We start from the raw sequence: 25,226 nt of genomic DNA, 5'->3' as shown, positions 1-25,226 counted from the left end.
ATATTCAGAGACTTTGGACTTACATAACTGGCATACCCACTTTCTTTCTGAACAAAAAAAACTAGTGTAAGGTCGTAAAAATAACCCTCTGTTGATTGCTCTTGGCGCGCCCAACTCGTACTACGCAGCGCGTGTCTCTGAACGGATTCCAATCCAAATGAAAAGGAAGGGGATTGCGTTAGATCTTGTGGCAGTGGAAAAAACCCAGCATGACTTGCAATCGTATCAAATAAAGAATAATAACTGCCTTCAGTTGCGGGCATTCTTGCTTAATGAGTCGGGTATGTTTACTACAGATGGGAGGAAAATACTTGGGAGTGTGACGAAAGAAGATATCGATTGCACATCACGCAGAATTATTGGCCGGGGCGCAAGCGGCACCGTTCGATTCGCGAGGCTTAAAGACGGAACCCCCGTTGCGCTGAAGCACATACCAATAACATCAAAGTTACACCGAGATGAAGTAGATCGGGAATTATCCTTCTTCAGTTCACAGTCCAACTCCCCCTTTGTCATGAAGAATCTGGGGGCGTTTTGGGATTCGGAGGAAGGTGCCATTGTGATACCCATGGAGTGGATGGCTTACACCCTAAAGGATATGAGCTACTTCTGGGAGGGCATAGAGGAAACCATATTGCGAGATATTTTTTTTCAGGTTGTATCTGGTCTCGTATACCTCCATGACACAAAGCGCGTTATTCATAGGGATCTAAAACCAAGCAATCTGCTTATTCGTGACGACGGATATGTTAAGATTAGTGACTTTGGGGTTTCGAAGCTGGTGCAAACGCTTGATGTATCTTCAACCTACGTAGGGACAATGTATTTTATGGCCCCCGAACGCCTGGAGCAAACCGTTTACAGCTTCAGTAGTGATATATGGTCTCTGGGTCTTACAGTGATCGCCACGGTGACGGGGAAGAACCCGTGGGCTCCCCCAGATGAGATGAACTTGTTCCAGCTGCTAGGGAAAATAGCGGGTGAAACTACCCCATCCTTACCGGAAAAGCCGGTGTACTCTGAAGAAGCCCGAGATTTCATCAAGAAATGTCTCGTTCGGGATCCACAGGAACGACCATCAGCCGCCGAGTTATTGAAACACCCCTTCTTTGAAGGCTGTACTGAAGAACTGGCCGTTAAAAATGTCAAAATGGCCGTAGAGCATATGACTCACCTTATCAACAATGATGCAAAGAAAACAGAGGACCTGAAGCGCAGCCAAGAAGACGTCGCAAAGGAAGTGAACATAAAATTGGAAATGCTAGGTGTTCTGTAGTATATGAAGTTTGTATGTTTGTACACTTTATATTAAAGGGTGTGCTGTCCTGTTATTTTTGTACTGGCACAATTTTTTTTTAAAAATATATACTTACGCACACAAAGACGTACGGATGGGTGACAGGCACAAAGCACGCCTATTACCCTATTTCTTTCCATGCTTATATATGCTACATACTTTGATGGAACCGTAGATAATCGACCGTAAGGTGTCACACTTTTGTAGGTTACAAAGCTCCTTTGCTTCACTTCTGCGTTGACTTCAATAGCAAATGTCTGGGCACACATAAAACCAGGGCAACGTGGTTGGCCCGAGCAACTGTCTGTACCATAAGAGAATTTGGTTTGCGGTTGTATGTTTTAGTTCTTGGCAGCGTATCAGGTTAGAGGTGAACGGCCATAGGGAAGGGCCAGCGGACATTTTCTAAGTGCCACTCTGTGCCAGTGCTGGCACCTTTTCCCTTCTTGCACTGCTGTAAGGTAGTGGGAAATTAGGACGAAACGCCTACTTTCACTGCTTTTTTTTTTAATTGTTACGGTGTTGGTGGACGGCTGTTCCAGTTTGGCGACGCAACGTGAACATCGACGGCTTCACTACTAAACTATTATTCGCGCCTTCTAAGCTTCTCCCCGACACCTTAGATTGGTTGGATCACCGTAAAATGCCGTAGAGATGGGGAGAATTGAGGTACGTTTTCCCCTATGCCATTGGTTGTTGGATGTGTCCCTGTCAAAGAAGCTTGCCTGTGTTTACTCAGAGCGGCAGTATGTCTACTTTGTACGGCCGCTGGTATCCTGTCGTCGACTTGATGCTGCAGACCAAAAAACTCTGTCACCTACTGTTCAGCATAAGGTGGTTTCAGGAATTCGCCCCATTGCAATTGTTTGACAGGTTGATGCACGGTGAAAACGGACCACAGGTACCTAACTAACGATAGTGGTTTTGCCCATTTTGCCTTCATGGGGGCGAAGGGCTCGTGGGTGTGCGTATGCTTTGTTTTTGACGAGTTGGGATTGGAGTACTGACGCGGCGCTTCCGCAACAACTAGGCAATATGCATGTGATTCCACTCTGGAAAGGATCCTTCCACAAGTAGTGGAGTTGTAGACCCGCTGCGGGTATGTGGAAGAGCTCGTTTCTCGATAGTTGGCCAATTTTTTCTTTTGCTTTTCCGTAGTTGGGTCATGCGCCATAGGCCGGTCCAGTGGAGACGTGCAGACCGTGGCTTTAACGCAGGGGGGCTGCACGGTCCTTTAGTGGATCGATATCTGCATGTGGGTTCCTCAAACCTGTTTTTCTGGCCGCACTTGTGGCAGAGCCAATGTTTTCCAACCTTTATCACAGTGCGGGAGGGAAACGTAAGTGGAGGGCAGTAACAACTCTTATCCGAGCCGCACAGGGTAACAAAGAAGGGGAGCTTACGAGACGAAAGATTTAGTTCACGAGGTGAATGTGCGCTCTCGTGGTTCGCTATCTGTGGAGAAGCGCTCCCACTCTTTATCGGCTGCCGCACAAGGCGGAGCCAAGTCTCCCTTTGCACTGTGGTATATCAACATAGTCTGTCGCCTCCTTTCACATGATTTGTGGATGGTGACAACGGTCAGCCCCTTTTCCAATGGTCCCATGAAAGCATAGCTGCGTGGGACCTACGATAGGCACCATCTTTCCCCCCTTGACTATTGCCTATGTATTTGCCAGTTTCTGTGACAATTTGAGTGCGGTGGGGACGTAGCGGTAAGGGAAATGTCTTTGTTCCCTATGTTGAAGAGGCTTTGCATCACATGTGTGGCAAGAGCCGGTCCGCCGTGAACATGCGCTTACTTGCGATAAAATAGGATATTATTCGTGCTTAACTCTTTGAAGTTGCCCTGCTACCTACTAAAAGTGTTTAGGTGTGTATCTGTATGGATTAAATGTTACGCTCCTGTGCACTTTTACGTTCTGCAACGGAGGCTGTCGTTAAGTGCTCTCAGAGAGGAGCTGTGTTGACGCTGACACTTAACAGACCCGCTCAACTTAATGCACTTAACAAGGATTTGTTATGCGCGCTAGCTGAAAGCGTGTCGAAGTACGATGCGGATCCGTCGGTGTCGGTCATCATCATTACCGGTGAGGGTAAAGCCTTCTGTGCCGGTGCTGATGTGAAGGCAATGTCAAGTAAAAGTTTTGTTGACTTTTATAAGGACGACATGCTTCGCGGTATCGACACTGTAGCTAATGCTAAGAAACCAGTTATTGCCGCGGTCAACGGTTTCGCTTTGGGCGGCGGATGTGAACTTGTCATGTCTTGCGATATCGTTGTAGCCAGCGAAAAGGCGACCTTCGGACAACCCGAAGTTAAAATTGGAACAATTCCGGGCGCTGGCGGTACACAACGGCTTGCGCGGCTAATTGGTAAAAGTAAAGCGATGGAATGGGTGCTGACGGGACAACAGTATACTGCAGAAGAGGCGGAGCGCGCTGGTTTGGTTTCCCGTGTTGTGAAGCATGAGGAACTTACCACGGCAACTATGTCAGTCGCTGAAAAAATTACGTTGAACAGCTGCTTAATAACTTCCCTTGCGAAAGATTGTGTCAATAGGGGGTTTGAAGCAACACTGAGCGAGGGCCTAAATTACGAGCGACGGATATTCCAGGCTACATTTGCCACAGCTGACCAAAAGGAAGGTATGCGTGCCTTCCTGGAGAAAAGGAAACCGTTCTTCACCAATTCGTAGGCTAGTAGGTTTGGCGGTGTCCTAAACCGTAGCTATTTGGTTATGGAACAAGGGACGTATAATATTGGAGAGGGGCTTCAGCGCTAAAACGCGCAATGAGGGCACGAGCTGTGTTTTTCCCCCATCAGTGGTTTAGCGCTAGAGAAACGCCTCTTCTCTTTTGAGTTTTAGTAGGCGTAACGATGAAAACTGCGGACACAGGACCGTATGCTTTACACCTGATGCGATTGTCACCATCCCATCCCAAAGTGCTCAATTCTTGTCGCTCGAACTTTATTAGTTCCTCTCTTTTTTTTTTTTTGGTATTTGGGTGCACCACTTGTTTAAACACCCGCTTAAACGGCTGGCAAGTGGCGTACGATGCGTGTCTGAGACCACCACGCGGGGAATCCGCAGCATATCTACTGGAGAAAAAGCACCTAACTCTCATGATAAGCAAATCGGGAGATATCCATGGAAAGGAGTGCTGTAGAAAAATTTGAGGCGAGATCGCGTGGAAGATCATATAGTTGGGTTTTCGCGCGTGGATGCAAGTGGGTGCATGATCACGTCGTCCGTGTCACTGCAACGGCCGCGGATGGTTTGGCCATTAATATGGACACAGACGCCGGTAGAAGAGGGTCGTGCGCGTCTGATGTCAGTCTTGAAGTGTTCTCATGTCGAACTGTCTGAGGAGACAGTGGCCTCTATTTTAAGACGCACGATGGTGTGTCTTAATTGCAGTTATTCAAGAGTCTGACTTAAGCTGACATTTCTGTTCCAGTTGTGTGTCCCATGCATCCGCATGGGCGGTGGAGCGGCTCAGCTGCGGCGAACACCATCGGTCCTCTCCTTTTTTTCTTCCGCACCATGCGTCACACAAGACCGAAAATGTTTACTAACCACGGGAACGGTACAGGTTCTCTCTCCCCCTCACCACCGCCCCAGTGGTGTGTCTGGGCCTCTTCCAACCTACCAGCGGTGGCATGACGTGCAGCGTTGTACGATATTTCTTGCCGTTTTATTACTACTCTGTATAGGGGTGAGGGCCATAAGCCTTCGGGTACGCATACCTGTGTAGATGTGAGCTGTTCGCCCAACCGGCGTTAGGTTCTAATTTTTCCAGCTTCTAAATCCCTGTATGGTTGTGCCGCATCGGGTGTGCTGCTGGTTTATCTGTGAAAGGCAACGCATGCATGTTACGTTCGCCATTGGTCCTGATTTTGCCAAATGAGCTATATCAACTAACATGTGTATCCTGCGTAATATCTGCGATACCGCCCTCATTCTCTTGAGATACAGTAAGTTTTGTGCAAGGAAAAGGTGTGGCTAGGAGAAGCCAGTAGAACAGGGGTGAGTGGGGTGAAGTATTGAAAGTAACTCGCGCAAAGCGGTAATGCCGCCTCCCTTTTCTATAACTCAGGAGGCATGTGCCCATTGCTGGGATGAATCGGCTGTTACAACTCCGCATCATCAGTCCGCCGTTCACAAGGAGGAGTGCGCTTACTGCTGCCGGACATGCATGCACAATGGAGGTGTTTTGGTGTGCATGTGTTGCCATATCGCCCTCTGTGAAGTGCACGTGAGGAAGCACGTTTCACTGCGCTCGAACCATGCGATGTACGTATGGCTGAAGGAGTGTCCCCAGAAGGAGGATGATGCACCGAGGGATGTGAACAAACTTGGCGTTGTACTCCCAAAAGAATATGAGAGCGCCATCTGCTGCGCCCTGTGCTCACTCACGTTCTCGTCGCCCCCCGAGTTGCTTGAGGGATGCTACCAGAGTATCTTGAATGCCACCTCCACAGGAGCGCAGGGAGCCATAGACGCAAATGAAGAGCAGTTTACTCGGCCTCAGTGTCCACATTTGGTATGTCTCGAGCAGCAACCTAGCCCATTCTCACCGGCGCCGAGCCACATGGAGACTTGTGTTGTTGCGGGTTGTGGTTGTCAGACGGATAATTGGATGTGCGTGACCTGTGGGGCAGTTGGTTGCCCGCGACCTGAAGTAGGTGGCAGGGGACATGCACTGGAACACCACAACACCACGCAACACCCTGTTGTGGTCAAACTTGGCACGATAACTCCGTCAGGCGCAGACTTCTACTGTTATTCTTGCGATGATGAAGTATCCGATGTGCACTTTGAGGCCCATATGAAGCACTTCGGCATAGATGTGAAAACATCAAAAAAAACTGCAAAAACTTTCGGAGAGATACAGTACGATTATTGGTCGCAATTTGACTTCAACCGGATTACGGAAAGTGGGGAAACTCTTGTTCCAGTTTTCGGCCCTGGAAGAACCGGGATGCGAAACTTCGGCAACACGTGCTACATGAACTGCGTTTTACAGTGTCTAATGTCGCTAGAGGTCTTTAAAGAGGCGTTCTACGCCGGCCGCGACACACGGCACCAGAATGCCTGTAGAGAAAACCCCTACAAGTGTCGTAGTTGCCAGGTGGAGCGCGTTGCCAGCGGCCTGCTTTCCGGTGAATTTTCCATAAGTGACAATGATGAGCCCAACGGTATAACGGCACGTGAGTTTAAGCAAGTTTTCGCGGAGGGGCATCCCGAATTCAGCACCAGTGAGCAGCAGGACGCCCAGGAGTACTTTTTATATCTATTGGAGGAAATGCGCCGCTACGTCAAACCCTCATGTGTCGACGCGAAGCAAAACCGGCACCCGGTTGATATTTTTAAGATGAAGTTGGAGAATCGTGTTGAGTGTAGCTCTTGCCGCAAGGTACGTTACACGTATGAGTCAGACTGTTGTCTTTCGCTCCCCATCCCCCTGGGTACCGCAGAGCGGAGGTCTGCTTGTAACCGCAAACTCACGGAAGAAGAAATTGAGGCAAGTCGTCCTCGGACCTCGCTGGAAGCCTGTATAACATCTTTGATGAAAACCATTGAAGTAGACTGCAGCTGTAGTGCGTGCGGGAACCAGGTCACCTACAACGAAACTGTACGCGTGGCGACGTTTCCGGATGTTCTCGCAGTTTACCTCCGTCGGGCACACTTCGACGCGGAGACAATGACAGTGACGAAGCGGGATGTGTTTGTAGAGGTACCGGAGGAAGTTGACTTGGAGTATCTTCGTGGAAAGGGACTACAGAGCGGTGAAGTGGAAATGCCTTCCAATGAGCGGGAACTGCGACACAAGCCGGTTTCCGCAGCGCTCACGCCGGTGGACGAGATGGCGCTCGCTACACTGCTTAGCATGGGTGTTGATGAAAAAATTGCAAAATACGCGCTGCAGCAGACAGGCATGAACGTGGAGAGGGCACTTGATTACGTGTTCAGCCGCAACGACATTGAGGGGGAAATCGCAAGGGCCGAGGGCTCTGAAGGTCAATTGGTTTCCCGCGGGAATGTCACTGCACCCGAGGTTGATGGACCGGCAAGCTACCGATTGCACGCCATGATAAGTCACATGGGAGCCAGTGCCAAGACGGGACACTATGTATGCCATATACGGGATGAAGAAACAGGGAAATGGTTGTTGTTTAATGACGAAAAGGTGGCGGAGTCAAAGCAGCCACCCTTTGCCTTGGCATCTCTTTACTTTTACAAGAGAAAAAGGGTTTCTAATTAGTCTACAAGGAAGTAACAGATTCGCTTGATGACCGTTTTGGCGTCTCTAAAGCATAAGCCACGTTGCAGGCACCTCGGGCCTCATCCCTCAGACCAGTAGTAAGGGACAGTGCGTGGAAGGGGAGTGTGTCAAAGAAAAGAAAATGTTTGAAGATTGTGGAGCGGCAACCAGTTTGAGCGGTACGGTTGGGTTTGTTTGGTACCACTATTATTTTCCATTATTTATTAGCTTTAGCCGATGTTAATTGATTGTCAAAGCCTCAGATTTCGGCATGCCGCTTGGGTTTTCGGGGTTACCTTCACTTGCCGCCCTTTCCTAATTTTAAGTGCTTCGGCTAGGCAACATGCTTTTTTACCGCATGCCGCGCAAAGGTGCGGTAACCGGACTCGTTGTGGAGGGGGGTGCTTCCAGCCTTTGGTTCTGGTTCCCTTATTTTTAAAAAATTTGAATTGTTCCTTACCGCATAGCACCATTTGTATTTCCTCATTTTTCTTTATTTTCTCTTCGTTTACCTTTATTTTTGTGTGTGGTTATCGTGGTCCTGTTTGTTTTTTGTCTTGCGGTGCTGTTGGTTCGGCAGGGACAATATCCGTGGCCGACAGCTCATTGATATTAAGGGCAACTCAGGAGAAAAGAATACAACCAACCGGAGGTGAAAGCGGGAGAGCTACAGCGTGGGTTTTCGTTGAAGAACAGGGCACCTTAATACACGAAGGGGTGGAGCTTACAGCGAGAAGAAAAGGGGTAGCAAGAATGGAGATTCCCGGTGTATTTTCAGACATACCACGCTGGGAGTACAGCAGCCCGATCTACGGCAACCCACAACCACTGGTCGCGGCAATGCCCACGGCTCAGGCTGCGCCATTTGCGTTACTGCAGCAACAAATGGCTGTGTGGCCACCAGCAGCAGCCCCGGCTGCTGTGGCGCTCCTGCCCAGTGCCCATATTGGCTCAACCTCAGAACTGATAACTCCCCTGAGCGCCACCTTCCCTCAGTGCGTAATGTTGGTAAGTCCAACGCAGGGGACGTTTGATACCTCCTTCCCCGAGACTGTGATGGCCAGGGAGTTTACCACCCCACCGGTGCAACCTGTCTACGGTGTTGTTCCTACCGGGGACAACTTTGGGGCAGTGTCGAGAGAATTCTCAGCCTTCCTGCGGGGAGAGCATTGCTCGTACTCCACGGGACAGTGCTCTCCCAGTGGGAATGTGATTTCCAAGGGTGATCGCGTAGTGAGTGTTCGCAACTTCAGCTGCATTCTTGGTTCCAGCCACGAAAAGGACGTGGTGGGTGACACGGCTATTCCACCCCTTGCACAGACGCGGCCCCGACCCTGCCATATTCCCCGGCATCTTTTGTCCTCGGCAACCTCTAATTCATGTTTTTACTACCAAAACCGCTATGGTCGGGATGGCTTCGGGCGTGCTGAGTCAGCCGCTACCTCCACGATGAGGGAGCTACCCAACGATATATTTTAATTACCCAGGAGCAACGGAGGGCGAGGGGGAAAGAATGAGACCTCTTCCCCCTCTCTCTTCCTTTAAGTTTGTTTTTGTTTTTTGCTTTTCCACCCTCCCCTTTACACGAAACTGTTACTATTGTGATAAAGGCTTGCCTTTCGTAAGCCTTCCGCCATTTTTTGGGGGGGTTACTTGACAATGTCAAGTAATGTGGCCACTCTTTTTTTTTTCTGTAGCCTCTATGACATATGGTTTTGTTTTGTCTGATATTCCCCCTCCACGCGCACACCATCGAGTGTATTCAAAAGGAAAAAAGGTCGCGCGCGTTTACGTATTTTTACTCCTCCCCCTCCCCACACACACACACGGACATTGTTCGTGAACAGGCACCTTGCTTCATTTCATTTATTGATTTTGTTTATAATAACCGTCAGCAACGACGAAAAAAAAAAAAGAAAACAGGACAAAAGAAGCGAAACGAAATGAACCAAAACTAGAAGAGGAAGTATTTACCCTTTCGCTGCTTTGGCAACGGTTGGTAGAGGTAGTGCATTTCATTCTGCCGATTCCTAAACAGTGTTGCTTGTCTGTTCGTTTGCACTGCTGTTGTCAGTTCCCTCCATTTAGCCATCATTACTGTTATTGTTATGATTGTTGTTAAAGCGAAAAGTGAGAGAAATGGAAGGAGGGAGAGTGACGACGATACTACCGCCGGAGATACAAAAGAAGAGATGAATAATGAAACAGGAAAGGGAAAACAAACGCCAAATGCAATAAATGCGAGGGGCCAAAAGCAATTAAGCTCAGGCCGAAACGATAATTGTCCACGCAATCGCGATGAAATGAAATATGAAAATGAGAAGTAGAGACGATATGCGAAGGGAGTGTGTAGCGCGGCGTCGGGAAGGCCTTGTCAATGACACGGTGGTATATAGGCGCAGCGAAAGAAGGGAGGAAAACACAAAGGTCCAGGTGTCCCTTGTTTTCCTTCCTTTTCTCTTTCATGCTTAATATTGCTTAATAAATGATAATTATAATGAGAAATACATTTATGTATATTCATAAATACGGGGATGAAATGAAGGAATAGGAACGGGTGAGACAAAAGAAAAGTGAAGGATCCACAACTTCTTTGCAACTTGCGTGCACACGCCAACAAGTAGTCGTCATTTATTATGATATTCATCTCCGTTCTGCCTTTGGTTAAAACAAAGTGAAACAGAAGTCAAAACTAAAGACTAAGAGGGGAGAGAGAAGTACACACACGTACACGGATACAAACAAGCTCATATATATATATTAATGTAACACCGGACCCAAATCAGCTTACACTTGCACGTATGCTGTTGTAAGTATATCACAGCATAATAATAATAATATTGTCAATGGAAAGGAAAATAGGCGTAGATATACTTTCATATTTATATGCTTGTTTGTATGCATACACGTGTGTGCCTGTGTATGTGCGTGCGGGAGAACAAGGAAGGGCGTTCTCCTCATATAACCCCAGCGGATTTCTCAATTTCTTTTCTTTGTTTCCCCCACCCATTCCCACTAATGATTTGTAGTTTGTCTGTTTATCTCTTTCATAATTTGGTAGCACCAAACAGGGTTCCGGCGGCAAAAAAAAAAAAGAAAGTGATTCTGCGCAACATAGCTCCCACCCCCCGCCCCCCCCCCCCATCTCTCCTTTTTTTTTCCTTTCGTATTGTATTTTCTCTTCAGAGCTAACACTACTGATCTCCTTCTCCGCATATTCTCATACACACAAATATATGTATTTACGTATCTACCTGTGAGATCCCGTGTATTGAGAAAGGTGGGGAAAGTGGAAGAAAAAAAGATGAAAGCGAAAGAAAAGTAGCTGGCGTGGCGGGGGTCGATTTGTTTGGGACTGCTATTGCGCACGGGACCTGTTCCGCTCCTTTTTTCCTTCCCCCCCCCCTTTATGCTACTGACCTTCATATGTTTTGTTACGTTTATTTGTCGCTGGATTCTTATACCCACTAATATTGTTTGAATTTTTTTTGTGTTTCCACATCCCGTACATGCTTGTACGGAAATTTTTACATGTACTGTTGGAAAGGGGGACCTACTGCTCTTACCCACCTCTGGCTCACGTTCTTTTCTCTTCCCCATTTTTCAAGAAAAAAGCTACATTATATAGTTTGACTGGTTGGTTCTTTTGTGATTAAGTTGCCTGGTGGCTGTACTTTCTTTTTCATTTCTTCAAATATGGCGATCGTCGTGACGATACTGGGGCTACTTTTAGCTGCAGCTCTTTTTATGGGGTTCTGGTACCTCCTGCGCGAGCGGCGCTGCCCGGTGATAGTCATGCGGTTGTGGTTCGTGTCTTGTCTCGTAACTGTAGTGATAGTACTCTACCTTCTGTGCCTACCCATTCGTATTGCGCGCTACAATAAGTGGGTAAGCAGGCAACAAGGTGCAAACATAGCTTGTTGGCTTTCTTGTCTCCTTATGGGGAAAGTGCTGTGGTTTCTTTCGCCTCACATCCACATCAAGATCATGGAAGGTTCCCTCGATCCTCACGGCATTCACCACAGTGGTGTGATGTGCTCTTGCCACACATCCTTCTTCGATACAATTCTGTTTACACAGCTCATCCCTTTGAGCTACATGAGGAATGTGAAAGCGTTTGCAAAAAGGTCGCTGTGGAGTTTGCCGTTCATGGGCAAAGTTATCGATACGTGTGGACACCTGCCCGTTTACTTTACCTCAACCGGGGGCAGCTTCGCTGTGGACAAGGAGAAGCAGGCGTTGGTAGCAGAAGAGGCTGACGAGTTCGTAAACGCAGGGGGAAACCTTTGCGTATTTCCAGAGGGTGCCCTAAACCGAACACCAGAGACACTAAAGGACTTCCGCCTCGGTACGTTCGCAATGATAACGAAGCACCGGTCACGACTTTATTATATGGTGCACAACGGCTGCCATGAAGTTTGGCCACCTGCGATGAATGAAATCCCGGGATTCCCCGCGGACGTGTACGTATGTTTCGGCGAGTACAAGTACAACGAGGATTCAACAGCGGAGGATATCTCTCAGGGGCTGCGTGAGGTTATGCAGAAGCATGTGAACAGGATTTTGTTGCTTCGGCAGCAGGCGAGGAATGCCTCCACGGAAAAAGCTACCTAATAAATAACGCCAACCATCATCCTGCCGCGGTCTGTTTCAACTCCCGCAGAAGGGTAGTGAAACAACATGGTTGGCACGAAACAAAACGTGGTGGGCGTCAGAAATGAAAGCGCTGCTGCACTGCTATAAGATTTCGTCTGCTGCTGAAAGCTGGGTAGAGTCAACTGGTGGTCTGAATGGTAGAGTAGCTTCACCGTTATATCTACAAAGTAAAAATGAAAACAGATTAAAGGAAATTGTTGGGGTCGAGGAGGTGGGGAGAGGGTAAAGCAAAACTCCGGTTGAAGGGCTGTTCCTCTTTATTAATTTTTATTTGTTGGGAACTCTATTCTTCGAGTAGATCTTGTGTGCTCTTATTCATTGTTCGCTTAATCCTACAGTATCGTTATGACTGCGTCGCCTTTCGTACAGAAGCGTACGCCACAGCTAAAGAGTGGGGGTTATCTCGCCGAAACCGCAGGTCGGTACCGCTCTTTGTAATTTAGTTTCGCTGGGCGCTTCGTGTTGCACATGTTCCCCTGCACATGCCGCTGTTTGTTTGCTTCTTTGTATGAACCCAAGGGGAAAGCGGGGCCGCCACGACGGACTGTTTATCACATTGAGGTGATGGTAAAGCAACTGGTTACGCAGGATGGTTAGAAGCTAGGAATGTGGAGAGAGGGCGTGCACTCACCAGTTTGTGTAATCAGGTACTCGTCTAAGCAGACATTTTGAGTCGTGTTTACGTTGCTTTTTTTTTTTTTTTTACTCCGGTCGTGTCCATGTCTCTAACCACGCACAGATCGAAGCGATCGTGTTTGTTAGTGTTTTTTCTTCTCCCCCTTATTTTCTCCCTTATATTCCCTCAAGTTCATGGATGCATCGATTTCATTGTTGACATGACTCCTCAAACACAAATTATTGATTTATCTTCTAGCAGTAGTGTGAGACTGCAAGGAAAAGTATTGAATTTGTGCTCCCATACCATACTCCTTACCAGGTCCACGGAAGCGGTGTGAGATCATATGCAATCCCTTATGAGGCCTTTCGAGGGAGGGAGGGATGGAGAGGGGGGGGAAGTAAACATCCAGCGAGTGTAGACGAAAAAAGTAGAAAAAGAACGGTGCCGGCTCAGCCAGCACCGAATTATGTGGACGTCCCCCCCTTTTTTTGTAGGGGTTCAGAATCCCAGTGTGGGGCGCAAGCGGTGTGGTGTTGGAGCAATCATTTGATCGTATTGGCTGACGATGCGGGGTCACACTTTTGCTCGCGTACGCGCGTGTAGATACTGTGCGGCCATCTTTTGCACTCCTTTCTACCTTATGGAATTTTATGTCAATCAGCCAGTACGATTTGCGTTCTTTTTTTTTTCCAGTGGACAAGAATGTTTTGGAGTTGGTAATTTAGTGGGAGATGTGCTGTCTTTTCGGGGGCGGGGCGGCAGGCAGTTGTTAAGCATAAAAACACCGGGATGGGTCATCCTCCCGTTGTGCATCCACCGAACCTTGCACAAAGAGTTGTGTGCATCAGCTGGCGGTGCTCACTTAGTGTAGGTTATCGTTAATTGGTGATTTATTTTCAAGAATGTCATTTTCCCATTTTGTACCTCCAATTTCTAGGAGACGTATGTTTTTTGAGGATCAACTCGACGAGGCTCTCAGCAGGGAAGGCAGCCCTCGCCTCTCGACTAGCAATACTGTTGGAGGCGCGGATTTGGTGTCTGCCGGGGCAGCTAACGACGAAACCTTTCCGTTCCCGTCTCATGCCGCCCCGGGCCATCTCCTCAAGTCTCTCATACAAGCGACGGAAAATGAGCGGTGTGCTCCGGATATTCTGCCCTATCCCGAGGCCATCGTTGATAGTGTTGTGGCCCAGATTGTCGCTCAAAACGAGCAAATTAGGTTACTCGGCACGGACGAAAGACAAAAGGCAGCCGGAAGCGACTCTGGCGTTTCCCTTCTTCTTTTAAACCTTCGGACATCATGGCGCTAGAGGTGCAGCGTGCACAATTCTTTCTGTGTGAATTGCTGCGGTGTCGATTACGGAAGATTGAGGCCCTTGCCCTTACAATTAATTACGAGTCTCAATCCGGTGCTGAAGCACACACACAGTTGCGGGAGCACCTTTCGCATAACGAGATCGTTGTGGCTGACCGGCTTGCTGAATTGATAAGCAAATGTGTGAGACAAGCGGGGCTGCAGTCGGCACCCTCTGAGCTACAGCAGTTGGTGCCCAACGCACCATACGCCGAGGGTAACGAGGTGCTGCCAATTCCAGATATTGACCACTACGTATTTTGCGTCGTGCTGGATGATTTAGGGGTAGTGAGGCTTGGCGACGACGCCGAGCAGACGGTTCATGCCGGTGAGGTTTTTATCGTCCCTTACCGCACATTCAGGCCGTATATCTTGGAGGGACGCGTGAGGTTGGTTTGACTTACATATCTGCACGTACCGCTTTCACCTATCGGGTGCAACAGTCTTGAAAACACATCACCGAAGCAAAGTAAAGGACGGCGCTTTTGTGACCTTACTGCGGAGAGAAGGTGGAAGCCGGTGTATAACCGGGGTTGGTAGGCATGTTTGTCACGCTTCCACGTAGTTTTAAGCGTGGGTTGTATCATCCTTGTCGTTGTTGCCTCCGTTTTCATCGCTCCGGCACGCGTCCATCTTTAGCGACGTATGCCTGCCCCCTACCCATGCACGTTCACAATTTTTCTTGAGGTTTTGCTTGCGTTTCTCCCATTCCCATATTTTCATATCTTCACTTTTTCTTCTCTTTATTTTACGGAGGTAAGGATCTTGTTAAGGTCTGTCTTGTATTTTCTTTGTTTATCCTTGCTTTGTTCGTGCACCTTGTATTATCAAATTAACTTCCTTCGATAGGATGTCGACGAAGGAGGAAGTTGCGGCCATGATGGCCAACAGTGATGCCGAAACAAAAATATCGCTTCTCAAGAAGGCAGTTGTTACGGTGACGAAACAGAAGCAGGTTTTGGAGCAACAAAACGAACAGCTGCGGCAGCAGATGACGAGCATCAGGGAAGAGCTCGCTCGGGTGCAGGAGGAAAATAAAAATCTACAACGGAAACTAAAGACAGTGGAACTTGAAGCAGAACGCAAGCTCAAACAAGCTGTTGCAACCAGCAAAACGTCGTGGAAGGGCCTCTCGTCGTTCGTCTCAGGCGCAGATGGAACTGATGGCTTGTTAAACGCAAAGAAGGTGTCGTCCACCAGTGCTGCGTCAACTGGAATTAACTTGTCCCCTGAGGATCAAGAGAAAATCGTCTTGGAGAATGAAAATGTTCACAAGCAGCTCTTTGAATTGCAGTCAAACTATGAAACCCACAAACGGGAATGGGAAACGCAATGCAGCCAACAGAAGGCCGAACTACAGGTGCTGCAAGCAGAGATCATGGAACTGCGCAGCCTGGCGGACGCAATGAAGCAGGCACATGAGCAACTCAATGTGGATTATGTCACTCAGAAGGCGCTAGTTAATTTTTGCCATCACTTTTTCACCCTGTCGCGGCAGCCAGTGCAGTGCCGTAACCGCCAAAGTGGGACTTCCCTTACCGTTGTGCCTTCGCTGAGACAGGAGTATCAAACGACCGTACCGCACGAAGTTAGTGGAAACCTCGCGAGAGGCACGGTTAGGGCGGTCATCAGTTCCTTTAAAACGCTGATGGAGGCGATATCCGTCCTTGTCACCTCCCTCCGCGATTCATTCGGCTCACACCTGGCGTCGACCACGTCCGGCAACATACGCTGCTACAAGGATCGGCTTATTACACTACTGGGTGTACACATTGAGCAGAAAACCTCCCTCTTGAGGCACGCTGAGAAGTTGGAGGTTGCGTTGGCCAATCCCACTCCCTCCGACGAGACAATGACAGAGGTATTGATCACGCAAAACCAAATTCTATCCAGCGTTGAACGGTGGCTAACACTTTTGTTAGAGCATGCTCGACTTCTTGTCGATGCCTGTTTCATGATGGGTGGTGGTAATCAAAATGGAAATGCGAATGCTGGCAAGCCTACTCTAGTGGAAACGATGACACATTCTATCATGGAGGCCCTAGCCGCCGTACGTGGTGTAGTCAATTCGGTCCGATTCATCTGTTCGGACTCTCACACGGTTATGAGTCAAGAGAGCTACGATTCAGTTGAGTGGATGATAGCACTTGAAAGGTTTTGGTGGCAAGGCTGTGGGGCTTCAGACCATCTGCAAGGGGCGATGGGGAAGCTTGCAGAGTTGCTGAGGGAACTAACAAGTAGCATCCTTCCAAGCCCCTTGCGAACGGTCCTACAACACATTGCTGAATTCACTGAATCATTCGCAAAAAGGGTACAGAATTGCAATACTGCCTCAGCATATGTCTCAGATAATCATACGCACAAAGGGATGTGGTTGCCCAACATGTCGTATGCACAGCCACGGGAAGAGATTCAACAAAATATAGTTACAGCAGCCCCAACAATATTAGATGAAAACGAAGTTTTGCAGGCACTTTACTCCACGGATCTATCTGCCATATGCTACCATACACAAATGAACTGCGTACTTCTTGAATTAGCGAATAAATGTTCGATTATAGAGAGCTCACAAAAGAAAATACACCGTTTAGAAGCTATTCAACAACAGCAACACGACGAAACAGAGAGAATGCGTAACGCATTTCAGAGCCAGATAAGGCTTCTTTCAGAAAAACTAGTCGAATACACAAACAACGAAAAGCCTTTGTAGGCCCACATTTTGTTAACAACAGCTACAAATCTGCAACAACACCACTCCAAAACGAGTTCAACTCTATTGCTCTACACCGTGTAAATCCCTTTTCGCTTTGATTGTACTGCGTGCTGTAGGAGGTCGTTCTGTGCCCTGTCACACCTCTTTCGCAACTCGAACCCTCCCCCCTCCTGCCGCGTGTTGTCCTCACTGATTGCAACCTTGCGCTTTCTCACTTTTCAGACAAGTTAACAAGTTATCAATCAAGGGTTTAACATGCCAACTCTCCCCTCAGATGCCGCGAATACGGTGAAGTTACGTAACCCCTTCGTCCCTGTGTCCTACGACTTGCACGTCAGCGTAGACCTCGCAGGTTGGAAGTACGATGGGAAGGAAACAATTGTACTGCGAAGGGCGGCTGATGTGGAAGGATCAAAGGAGCTGCAGTTGCATTACAACTCAACGATGGTTATTCACGAGGTGTGTGGGGCGACAATTGTGGGGCACAACCAAGAGGCCAGCACCTTGCAGTTGCAGCTGAGTGGTGAAACTGCGGAGGAGTACACGGTGACGTTCAGCTACACGCAAGAAATTCGAGAGGAAATGAGGGGCTTTTACCGTGTGTGCTTCAAAACTGGTGACGGCACGGAGCACCGCATGGCTGCTACGCATTTTGAGCCGACAGCAGCGCGCTGCTTTTACATCTGTCAGGACGAGCCGGCAGCCCGTGCAGACTTCAAGCTCCGTGTGTCCCTTCCGTGCGACATGGAAAACTACACGGTGCTGTCGAACGGTCCGCTCCGTGCGAAGAAGGTGGAGTCCAATGTCGTGACCTATGATTTTGAGATGGTGCCCGCAGTGCCTCCATATCTCACCGCGTGTTTCGTGGGGGAACTGGAACACATCGGTACCACAACCTGTGGCATACCGATAAGGGTCTACACAGTACCTGGAAAGCTGCAGCGCGCAGCATTCGCACTCCGCACTACCGCCTTTGCATTGGAGTACTTCGAGAAGTTCTTTGATTGCAAGTACCCCCTACCCAAGTTAGATGTCGTCGCCGTACCGGACTTTCCAATCGGGGGGATGGAAAACTGGGGTTGCATTGCCTGCGTGGAGGCCATTTTGGTGGATGAAGAAACGTCCAGTGTTGCAGCACTGAAGGGTGCCGCGGAGTTGATCTGCCACGAGGTGTCGCACAACTGGTTTGGCAACCTGGTGACCGTCAACTGGTGGGAAGGACTATGGCTGAAGGAGGGATTTGCCTCGTGGTGTGGCTATGACGCTGCCCACCAATTACAGCCGGCATGGAGGGCCAACGAGGACGCCAACGCAAGTGTGGCGAGCGCACTGATAAGTGACATGTACGAGCACAGTCATCCTGTGGAAGTTCCCATCTGCGATCCCGCGGAGATTACTCAGATATTCGACGCGATTAGCTACGACAAGGGGATGGGTCTGGTGCACATGCTAGAGGCGTTCCTAGGCGAGAAGTGGGCATCTTCGGTGGCCCATTACATCAAAAAGCATCGCTATGGCGCAACAACGACGAAACAACTGTGGGAGGCACTGGAAGAGTCCTCTGGGGTCCCACTGACGGAGGCGATGGATTCTTTCACAACACAGATGGGTTTCCCTCTTGTCCACGTCAGCCGCCCATCGTCTGGCGTAGTTATACTGCGCCAAGAGCCTTGTCAATTTGCCTCTGCGACTGAGCGGAGGAGTACTCTATGGTGTGTGCCTGTGGTGTTGGAAGGCGCCAATGGGACCAGCCACCGTGTCGCCTTGCGGGGGAGCGGGGAACAGCGTGTGGATCTCCCTAAAGAGCTCGCTCAGTCGCCCTGGATTAACGCAAACCCGCGGAGGCGAGGCTTCTTTCGTTGCAGATACGATGAAGCAAGCTTCTCGTCATTGTTGGGGGCATACAAGTCTCTTACCATCCCTGACCGTTGTGGTTTGATTGCAGACACACTGGCGTCCGTGTACATGGGAAATGATGACGTGGAGCGTTTGTCTATCCTCCGGTGCGTCCTCACAGAGCGAGAGTTGAATGCGGGAGTGTGGCAGGAGTACTACCACGATATGAATGACTTCCTTGGATTCGTGGAAGATGGCAACGTGCGGCGGGAGCTGCGACACAATCTAATGTACCAGATTATGGTTGTGGCGACGAAGCTTGTTTCGACAGAACCGTGTACGGCAGAGGAGCGCCTGCAGCGTGCCTTCTTTATCAACGCATGCATTTCCACGGCACTTCATTGCCTGTCTGCAAAGGAGGCACTCGCGCTGCCAGCAGTTGAGTGGGCACTGAAGGAAGCAGATGCTTATCTGGGAGGGTCGACGTATACCGCCGACACGCTTACCATGTCCCTGGCAGCGTATATACGCTTAGGACCCGGGGAAACTTCGGCACGTGCGCAGACTGTGTGGAATCGGTTTGCGGAGGCTCATGACAACGTAGAGTTATGCCGCTCGTTGCTGCGAGCCGTCTGCTATGCCGAGGATGCCGAATTTGTCGAGGGTATTGCGAAGCGCTGTATCTATAACGACGGTATCCGGTCACAGTATGGTGGTGTGATATTTTCTGCGATGGCGGGAAGCCCCTCTCTTCCAAATGGCTATGTCTGGTCGCTGTTCAAGAAGCACTTCCAGGGAATCGAGAAGCAGTGGGGAAGCGGAACGTTTCGGATTCAGGCCATCGTGGAAGCTGTTGGCTCTTCACTCACGGGTGAAGCATATGCTAAGGAGTTCGACGAATTCTTCCGATTGAATCCGCTTCCTCATGCGCGACTGGCCGTGCACCGAGCTGTGGAGCGCATAAGGATGAGCGGCTGGTTACAGAGCCGGTGGGGATGTGGACAAAAGCTCTCCTACCTGTTCTTTCCGCGGTGAGCCAGTATATTTTGTGCATGGCTCCACTACGCATGACTGTGTGTGCAGGAAACACAGGTGAATTTTGTTTTTAGGGTTGGGGAGGGAGAAATGAGAAACATGAAGGAGGTAGTATTGGTAAAGTTTATTGCTAGCGCATGAGTGGGTAACATTTATTTTACCATTCATCGGGAGACTTCCCACCAGCTTGCTTGTGAGTGGTGGACATGGCGTTTGCATGTTTTTTGTTGGTTCCCCGTCACTACAGTGTTGCAGCCTGCGGTTGCTACTCCTCCATATGTCTTTGTTGTTCCCTATCCTCCTTTGATGTTGCCTCTCCAAGGTTTGATGTTTGGAGCGGTGAGGTACGGGGCAGATCTGTGAATTTGTCATGCGCAGCCGACTACTTGTGCTTGGTAGTGGGGAGCTGGGGACTGCATGTGCCCTCTCTCTGCTAGCGAATGGGGCGGCCGCGTCTTGTGAGGTGACGATGGTAGGGCGTGACCGTGACTACCTTCATGATGTGCAGTATGGCTCACGCACTTTCCGCCTGGCTGACCGACGCATACGAGCGCCATCAGGGTTGACGGTGCGCGCTGTAGATGCGGAGCCCATAAAGGATGACGTAGATGTGGATGCTGTACTTTCATGCGTCCCAGCAACGTGCCTGGAAAATGACGGCGCTCATACGCCCCCGATGGTTAGGTGCGCGCAGAATCACGCTGACGTGCCGATGCTCCTGTTCACACGTGGTTTTACTAGAGAAGGCTTGACGCCACTGGAGCAGCTTGGGCGGGTGTCTCAGGATCTGCCATCGAAGTTAGTTGTTGTGTCCGGGCCTCTTTTTGCAAGGGAATGGGCCGTGACGTCTGCGGCTGCGTGTGATGGAGGTGATGCCAATAGGAATAGCGGTGTCACGCTTTCGTTCGCTTTGGGTGGTAAGGCTGACGTTGAGCTTTCCCGTTCATTGCAGTCGCTGACGGAGCGGCTCTGGCGACGAGAGAGTGTTACGTGGTTAGATGGACCATTGGCAGCGGAAATTCTTTCGCTCGTGAACGGGTGTGTACCACTGTGTAGCATGGGTGCCGGGTTGGTAAGTAGTGAGTACCCTGGGTCCGTGTCAGCGATGATGTCTTATCTGCAGCACGCGACTAGTGCAACAGAGCAGCTGGTGAATGGTGTGCTGGGACTTCCACTGGGATCTCCGTTGCCCTCATGCGCTGTAGCAACCATAGCGATGGCATGCACAAATCATGCGGCGCGTGAGTTCGTGTTCGGACGCCGCCTTGACTACCACTTCCGCCACCGTGATGCTATCCGCGCCGTCTTTCCCGCAGGCTCGCACGAGGCGCTGGACTCAACGGTGTCAGGCTTGCACATGCTGCTGCGGCGGCATGCCATGTCGTCACCGTTCTACGAGGTGTTGATGGACACCTTCCTGACGCTTATGCGCGCGTCCGTTGCGGGGCGTGAGTTGGTGCGGCTGGGACACTATGAGTACAGACACAAACTGCGCGACGAAGACACGGTGCTGCTGCGCCACACTGAGGTGGTGGACGAGGCGATGTTGTCTGGGGATCACCAGCGTTTTGACGACGCGCGGCGGGCACTGCAGATGGCATTTGGGGATAGTAGCTGTGGAGCCCCCACCATGTCGCCACTCTGAGGTACGTAATGGTCTCTGGTGTAGTTTCTATCGAGAATTCCGTAGCGGTGCTATGCGGTCCCATTAGTGCATCAGCATTCCGGTATTGCCGCGTTCTCCCTATTTCATCACTTCTTTCCGTTCCTTCTTCAAGGTATAGAGTATCCTGTTGCTTATAGGGCGGGCGGCATAAGCAGCGGACCTTTGTTTTAATTGTTCATACAAGCAATGGGCCGCATCACTACCGACCTTCTTCGGCGTCGCGCGGAGCACAATGAAGGTTGCCTAAGCAACCTGAAGGAGGTGGCACTGCATCAGCAGGACATTGAAAGGATCGAGCTCATTGGGGACGCGTGTCGTGAGCTGGAGATCCTATACTTGTGCAACAACTACATTTCCCGCATCGAGGGCCTACAGCATCTCAAGTATCTCAAATATTTGAACCTTGCTGTGAACAATATTACTTACATCGAAGGTCTCGAGGGATGTGAGGCCCTGGAGCGTCTGGATCTGACGCTGAACTTTGTGGCGGACGTGACATGCGTGGAGCGCCTGCGGGCGAACGCTTTCCTGGACCAGTTGCATCTTACTGGAAACCCATGCACGAAGGTGGCCGGGTACCGTGCCTACGTTGTGCATGCGCTGCCGCAACTGCGTGAGCTCGATGGAGAAGAGGTAATTAAGACAGAGCGGCTGGAGGCGCGTCAAAGCAAAGACGACATTTCAGTCGCTGTGAATGAGGAGGCACTGCGACTGCAGGAAGCGGAGCGTATCAAGTCAGAGATGGTTGCACGAGGCGTTGACCCCTTTCCGCCACGATACAACGAGAAGGGTGAGCGTTTATATGGTCATACTCCAGAGGAGCGGCTCCAGATGCTGCGCGAGAAGGAGGAGGAGGAGAGGCGCAAAAGGGAAGAGCAACGGGAACGTGAGCGGTCTAGTCAGTTCGGCGCGATACGTGAAGAGTTGGAAAGGAAGCCGCAGCGTCTCACTGCGGAGGAGGAAATAGCGAAGCACGGGCGGCTTCTGCTGAGAAACGAACCCAAACTCCCCTTCACTCTTGACGAGGAAGCGGATGATGGTGAAGCAGTTGTGTTGACAGTGAAGGTACCGAGATTCCTCTCCACAACGCTAATTGACGTACAAGTGGAAGTGAACTACATACGAGTGTTTGTTAAGGAGAAACTCATCCAGGTTCCGTTAAGCCAAGAGGTTGCTCCCTCGGGTGTTAATGTACAACGCGCCTCGGTGAATGGTGAACTGCGAATTAGGATACCGTACGCACCACACGTTTTGCAGGAGGTTTCTGAGGCGAGGCGGCGGCGGCAGCGCTTGCTTGGTCTTCTGAGTGACGATAAAAATGAGGATGGAACCGGGTGAAAGATTACTGATCCATACTGCTGTGACTAGGTAAGGGGGGCCGCACAACCTCATACCCTGTAAAATAGATCATATTTCCCTCTTCTTCTATGAGGCAAAATCTACCTCTGTGACGATAAATGTGTGACAGTGTCTTCCGAATTCCCACCTTATGTTCGTTATCATTGTTCTTGCATCTGGTTCTTTCCTTGTTGATGTTTATATCTCCCCCTCTTCACACACACATGCACACTAATATCTTACAACTTTATTAGATACTTTTGATCCTATGGAGCGACTCATCTCGGTCGTCAATGACCTACACGATGCCTTTGCAAATGTCAAGATGAACATCAAGCTTAACCTCCCACAGATTGCTGTTGTGGGAAGTCAGAGTGCCGGCAAAAGCAGTGTGCTGGAGGCTATTGTCGGTAAGGATTTCCTTCCTCGTGGTTCAGGCATTGTGACACGGTGCCCACTGGTTTTGCAGCTGGTACAGTTACCAAGGTCAAACAAGGATGAATGGGGTGAGTTTCTCCACAGACCCAATAAGAAGTTTTTTGATTTTTCTGAGATCAATGAGGAGATTCAGAACCGTACAACGGAAGTTGCTGGACACTCCGCTATTACGGATAAGCCTATTAATCTCAAGATTTACTCATCCCATGTGCTTAACCTGACACTTGTCGATCTTCCCGGGCTCGTGATGAACGCCGTTGGTGACCAACCAAAAGATATCGATCGGCAGATCAAGAGTATGGTAACGCGTTACATCTCTCCTTCAAACACAATTATTCTTGCGATATCTCCTGCAAACGCTGACTTGGCCACGAGCTCTTCGCTCCAGATAGCCAAGCAGTTGGATCCCGAAGGACTGAGGACCCTTGGGGTGTTAACGAAACTGGACCTTATGGATCGCGGCACTAATGCGTACGACATCCTTACTGGGAAGGTTTTGCCTCTTCGACACGGCTTCGTTGGTGTCGTTAACCGCAGCCAACATGATATAAATACATCAAAGGGGATGCAAGCGGCTCGTGACGATGAAAAGGAATTTTTTCGCAACCACCCGGCATATGCGTCCATTGCTGACACACAGGGCACAGAGTACCTGACACAGAAGTTAAATGGTCTCTTGCTCGAGCACATCAAGATGGTTATTCCAGAGTTAAAGAGTCATGTAGACAAGCTCTTGGATGATACAAGGAAACAGATGGAGAGGCTTGGTATGCGTGAGCAAGACAATATCGATCCTGGTGCTAGCATGCTAGCATTAATCAAAGTGTTTTGCGACACACTCAGCCACACAATTGATGGCGGTGCATCGGATGCTTCTAAGGAACTGCTTGGTGGCGCCCGCCTTGACTATATATTCCATGAATGTTTCTCTACATATGTTAACGGCATCAGTGCGAAGAATGACCTTACCGACGAGTATATTCGCATTAATGCGCGGAACATGGCTGGTATGCACGCGTCCCTGTTTCCATCAGATCACGTGTTTGTTGCACTTGCAAAACAGCAGATCGGACGCTTGGAGGATCCGTCACTCAAGTGCGTGCAATTTACGTACGAGGAACTCATAAAGATCATCGACGCCTGCTCAATCAAGTTGGAGCGCTTCCCCAAACTGAAGCAGGCTGTTGTGGATATATGCCGTGAGGCGCTGAATGAATTCCGTGCGCCCACGGTAGAGCATGTTAAAACAATCATTGCTGCTGAACGTGGTTTCATCAATGTGAAACATCCACTGATGGAGGATCTTGTGCAGCGATCGTTCATCAAAATATTTGGTGGCAATGCCCAAGAGTCAAAGGAAGAAGGTGGTAATGAAAATGATAAAGATAAGGGTAAGGCGAAGGTGAGCAAGGATAAAGGTGTCAAAGGACTGATAGAATCTGCCGTCTCTCAAGGGGAGAAATCCAACATGGGTGCCGTACCATCTTCCATCAAGTTGAACGGTAAAATGTCAACGCATGAACAGTATATCAACGATGCAATTCGTGAGATGGTGGAGGGCTACTTTGCTGTCGTGAAGAGTAATGTTGCTGATCAGGTACCGAAAGCGATCACTCTTCTCATGATAACTAAGTTGCGTGAGGATGTGTATGCCAGGTTGGTGCGAAAACTGTATTCTGAAAGGACCGTTGGAGAGTTGCTTGCGGAGCCACCACAAATTGCTCAGCAACGAAGCGCCACCACGGCGATGATGACTGCTTTAACGAAGGCGCGTACCGTCCTTGACAGTGTTCGAGAGTTTGCTCTTATTTAGGCTTTGCGGTTTATATGCGTGTGTCTGTTGGGATTATGGGCTGAAGGGATATGCAGTGTTGCTGAGGCGCGCGAGACTGCAACACAAAAAAATTGGATTGTACGAATGGGTCTTTACATTTGGGGGGAGGCCTCTTTTCGTGTTTTTTCGATCGATGATATATGTCCAAAGGAACAGTAGTATCGCCGATAT

The 25,226-nt window shown here is 49.5% G+C and overlaps 14 protein-coding genes across 14 annotated transcripts; 12 read left to right on the top strand and 2 right to left on the bottom strand.

Annotated features, from left to right (window-relative positions):
* Window positions 1-157: 157 nt before the first annotated feature.
* TbgDal_III5450 (protein kinase, putative) lies at window positions 158-1,276 on the top strand (the record flags this gene model as incomplete). Its single annotated transcript, XM_011774191.1, has 1 exon — window positions 158-1,276. One exon carries the CDS (start codon window positions 158-160, stop codon window positions 1,274-1,276), a length of 1,119 nt encoding a protein of 372 aa, XP_011772493.1.
* Window positions 1,277-2,114: 838 nt separating this feature from the next.
* TbgDal_III5440 (hypothetical protein, unlikely) lies at window positions 2,115-2,471 on the bottom strand (the record flags this gene model as incomplete). The annotated part of the gene is made up of 1 exon (XM_011774190.1): window positions 2,115-2,471. The coding sequence occupies one exon, from the start codon at window positions 2,469-2,471 to the stop codon at window positions 2,115-2,117; it is 357 nt and encodes a 118-aa protein (XP_011772492.1).
* Window positions 2,472-3,191: 720 nt separating this feature from the next.
* On the top strand, window positions 3,192-3,995 carry TbgDal_III5430 (enoyl-CoA hydratase, mitochondrial precursor,putative; the record flags this gene model as incomplete). The annotated part of the gene is made up of 1 exon (XM_011774189.1): window positions 3,192-3,995. The coding sequence occupies one exon, from the start codon at window positions 3,192-3,194 to the stop codon at window positions 3,993-3,995; it is 804 nt and encodes a 267-aa protein (XP_011772491.1).
* Window positions 3,996-5,370: 1,375 nt separating this feature from the next.
* On the top strand, window positions 5,371-7,566 carry TbgDal_III5420 (cysteine peptidase, Clan CA, family C19,putative; the record flags this gene model as incomplete). Its single annotated transcript, XM_011774188.1, has 1 exon — window positions 5,371-7,566. The coding sequence occupies one exon, from the start codon at window positions 5,371-5,373 to the stop codon at window positions 7,564-7,566; it is 2,196 nt and encodes a 731-aa protein (XP_011772490.1).
* A 753-nt stretch (window positions 7,567-8,319) lies between these two features.
* Window positions 8,320-9,045, top strand: TbgDal_III5410 (T. brucei spp.-specific protein; the record flags this gene model as incomplete). Its single annotated transcript, XM_011774187.1, has 1 exon — window positions 8,320-9,045. One exon carries the CDS (start codon window positions 8,320-8,322, stop codon window positions 9,043-9,045), a length of 726 nt encoding a protein of 241 aa, XP_011772489.1.
* Window positions 9,046-10,581: 1,536 nt separating this feature from the next.
* TbgDal_III5400 (hypothetical protein, unlikely) lies at window positions 10,582-11,166 on the bottom strand (the record flags this gene model as incomplete). Its single annotated transcript, XM_011774186.1, has 1 exon — window positions 10,582-11,166. One exon carries the CDS (start codon window positions 11,164-11,166, stop codon window positions 10,582-10,584), a length of 585 nt encoding a protein of 194 aa, XP_011772488.1.
* Window positions 11,167-11,262: 96 nt separating this feature from the next.
* On the top strand, window positions 11,263-12,180 carry TbgDal_III5390 (acyltransferase, putative; the record flags this gene model as incomplete). Its single annotated transcript, XM_011774185.1, has 1 exon — window positions 11,263-12,180. The coding sequence occupies one exon, from the start codon at window positions 11,263-11,265 to the stop codon at window positions 12,178-12,180; it is 918 nt and encodes a 305-aa protein (XP_011772487.1).
* Window positions 12,181-13,406: 1,226 nt separating this feature from the next.
* On the top strand, window positions 13,407-13,712 carry TbgDal_III5380 (hypothetical protein, unlikely; the record flags this gene model as incomplete). The annotated part of the gene is made up of 1 exon (XM_011774184.1): window positions 13,407-13,712. The coding sequence occupies one exon, from the start codon at window positions 13,407-13,409 to the stop codon at window positions 13,710-13,712; it is 306 nt and encodes a 101-aa protein (XP_011772486.1).
* A 31-nt stretch (window positions 13,713-13,743) lies between these two features.
* TbgDal_III5370 (hypothetical protein, conserved) lies at window positions 13,744-14,594 on the top strand (the record flags this gene model as incomplete). The annotated part of the gene is given in 2 exon segments (XM_011774183.1): window positions 13,744-14,142; window positions 14,142-14,594. Coding segments are annotated over 2 exon segments (852 nt in total).
* A 451-nt stretch (window positions 14,595-15,045) lies between these two features.
* On the top strand, window positions 15,046-16,905 carry TbgDal_III5360 (hypothetical protein, conserved; the record flags this gene model as incomplete). The annotated part of the gene is made up of 1 exon (XM_011774182.1): window positions 15,046-16,905. The coding sequence occupies one exon, from the start codon at window positions 15,046-15,048 to the stop codon at window positions 16,903-16,905; it is 1,860 nt and encodes a 619-aa protein (XP_011772484.1).
* A 258-nt stretch (window positions 16,906-17,163) lies between these two features.
* TbgDal_III5350 (aminopeptidase, putative) lies at window positions 17,164-19,779 on the top strand (the record flags this gene model as incomplete). The annotated part of the gene is made up of 1 exon (XM_011774181.1): window positions 17,164-19,779. One exon carries the CDS (start codon window positions 17,164-17,166, stop codon window positions 19,777-19,779), a length of 2,616 nt encoding a protein of 871 aa, XP_011772483.1.
* Window positions 19,780-20,149: 370 nt separating this feature from the next.
* On the top strand, window positions 20,150-21,424 carry TbgDal_III5340 (hypothetical protein, conserved; the record flags this gene model as incomplete). The annotated part of the gene is made up of 1 exon (XM_011774180.1): window positions 20,150-21,424. The coding sequence occupies one exon, from the start codon at window positions 20,150-20,152 to the stop codon at window positions 21,422-21,424; it is 1,275 nt and encodes a 424-aa protein (XP_011772482.1).
* A 207-nt stretch (window positions 21,425-21,631) lies between these two features.
* Window positions 21,632-22,783, top strand: TbgDal_III5330 (hypothetical protein, conserved; the record flags this gene model as incomplete). Its single annotated transcript, XM_011774179.1, has 1 exon — window positions 21,632-22,783. The coding sequence occupies one exon, from the start codon at window positions 21,632-21,634 to the stop codon at window positions 22,781-22,783; it is 1,152 nt and encodes a 383-aa protein (XP_011772481.1).
* A 268-nt stretch (window positions 22,784-23,051) lies between these two features.
* Window positions 23,052-25,034, top strand: TbgDal_III5320 (dynamin, putative; the record flags this gene model as incomplete). Its single annotated transcript, XM_011774178.1, has 1 exon — window positions 23,052-25,034. The coding sequence occupies one exon, from the start codon at window positions 23,052-23,054 to the stop codon at window positions 25,032-25,034; it is 1,983 nt and encodes a 660-aa protein (XP_011772480.1).
* Window positions 25,035-25,226: the final 192 nt, after the last annotated feature.

This window comes from Trypanosoma brucei, chromosome 3, assembly GCF_000210295.1.
Source record: "Trypanosoma brucei gambiense DAL972 chromosome 3, complete sequence".
NCBI classification, from domain to species: domain Eukaryota; phylum Euglenozoa; class Kinetoplastea; order Trypanosomatida; family Trypanosomatidae; genus Trypanosoma; species Trypanosoma brucei.
This window is presented reverse-complemented; position numbering and strand designations above follow the sequence as displayed.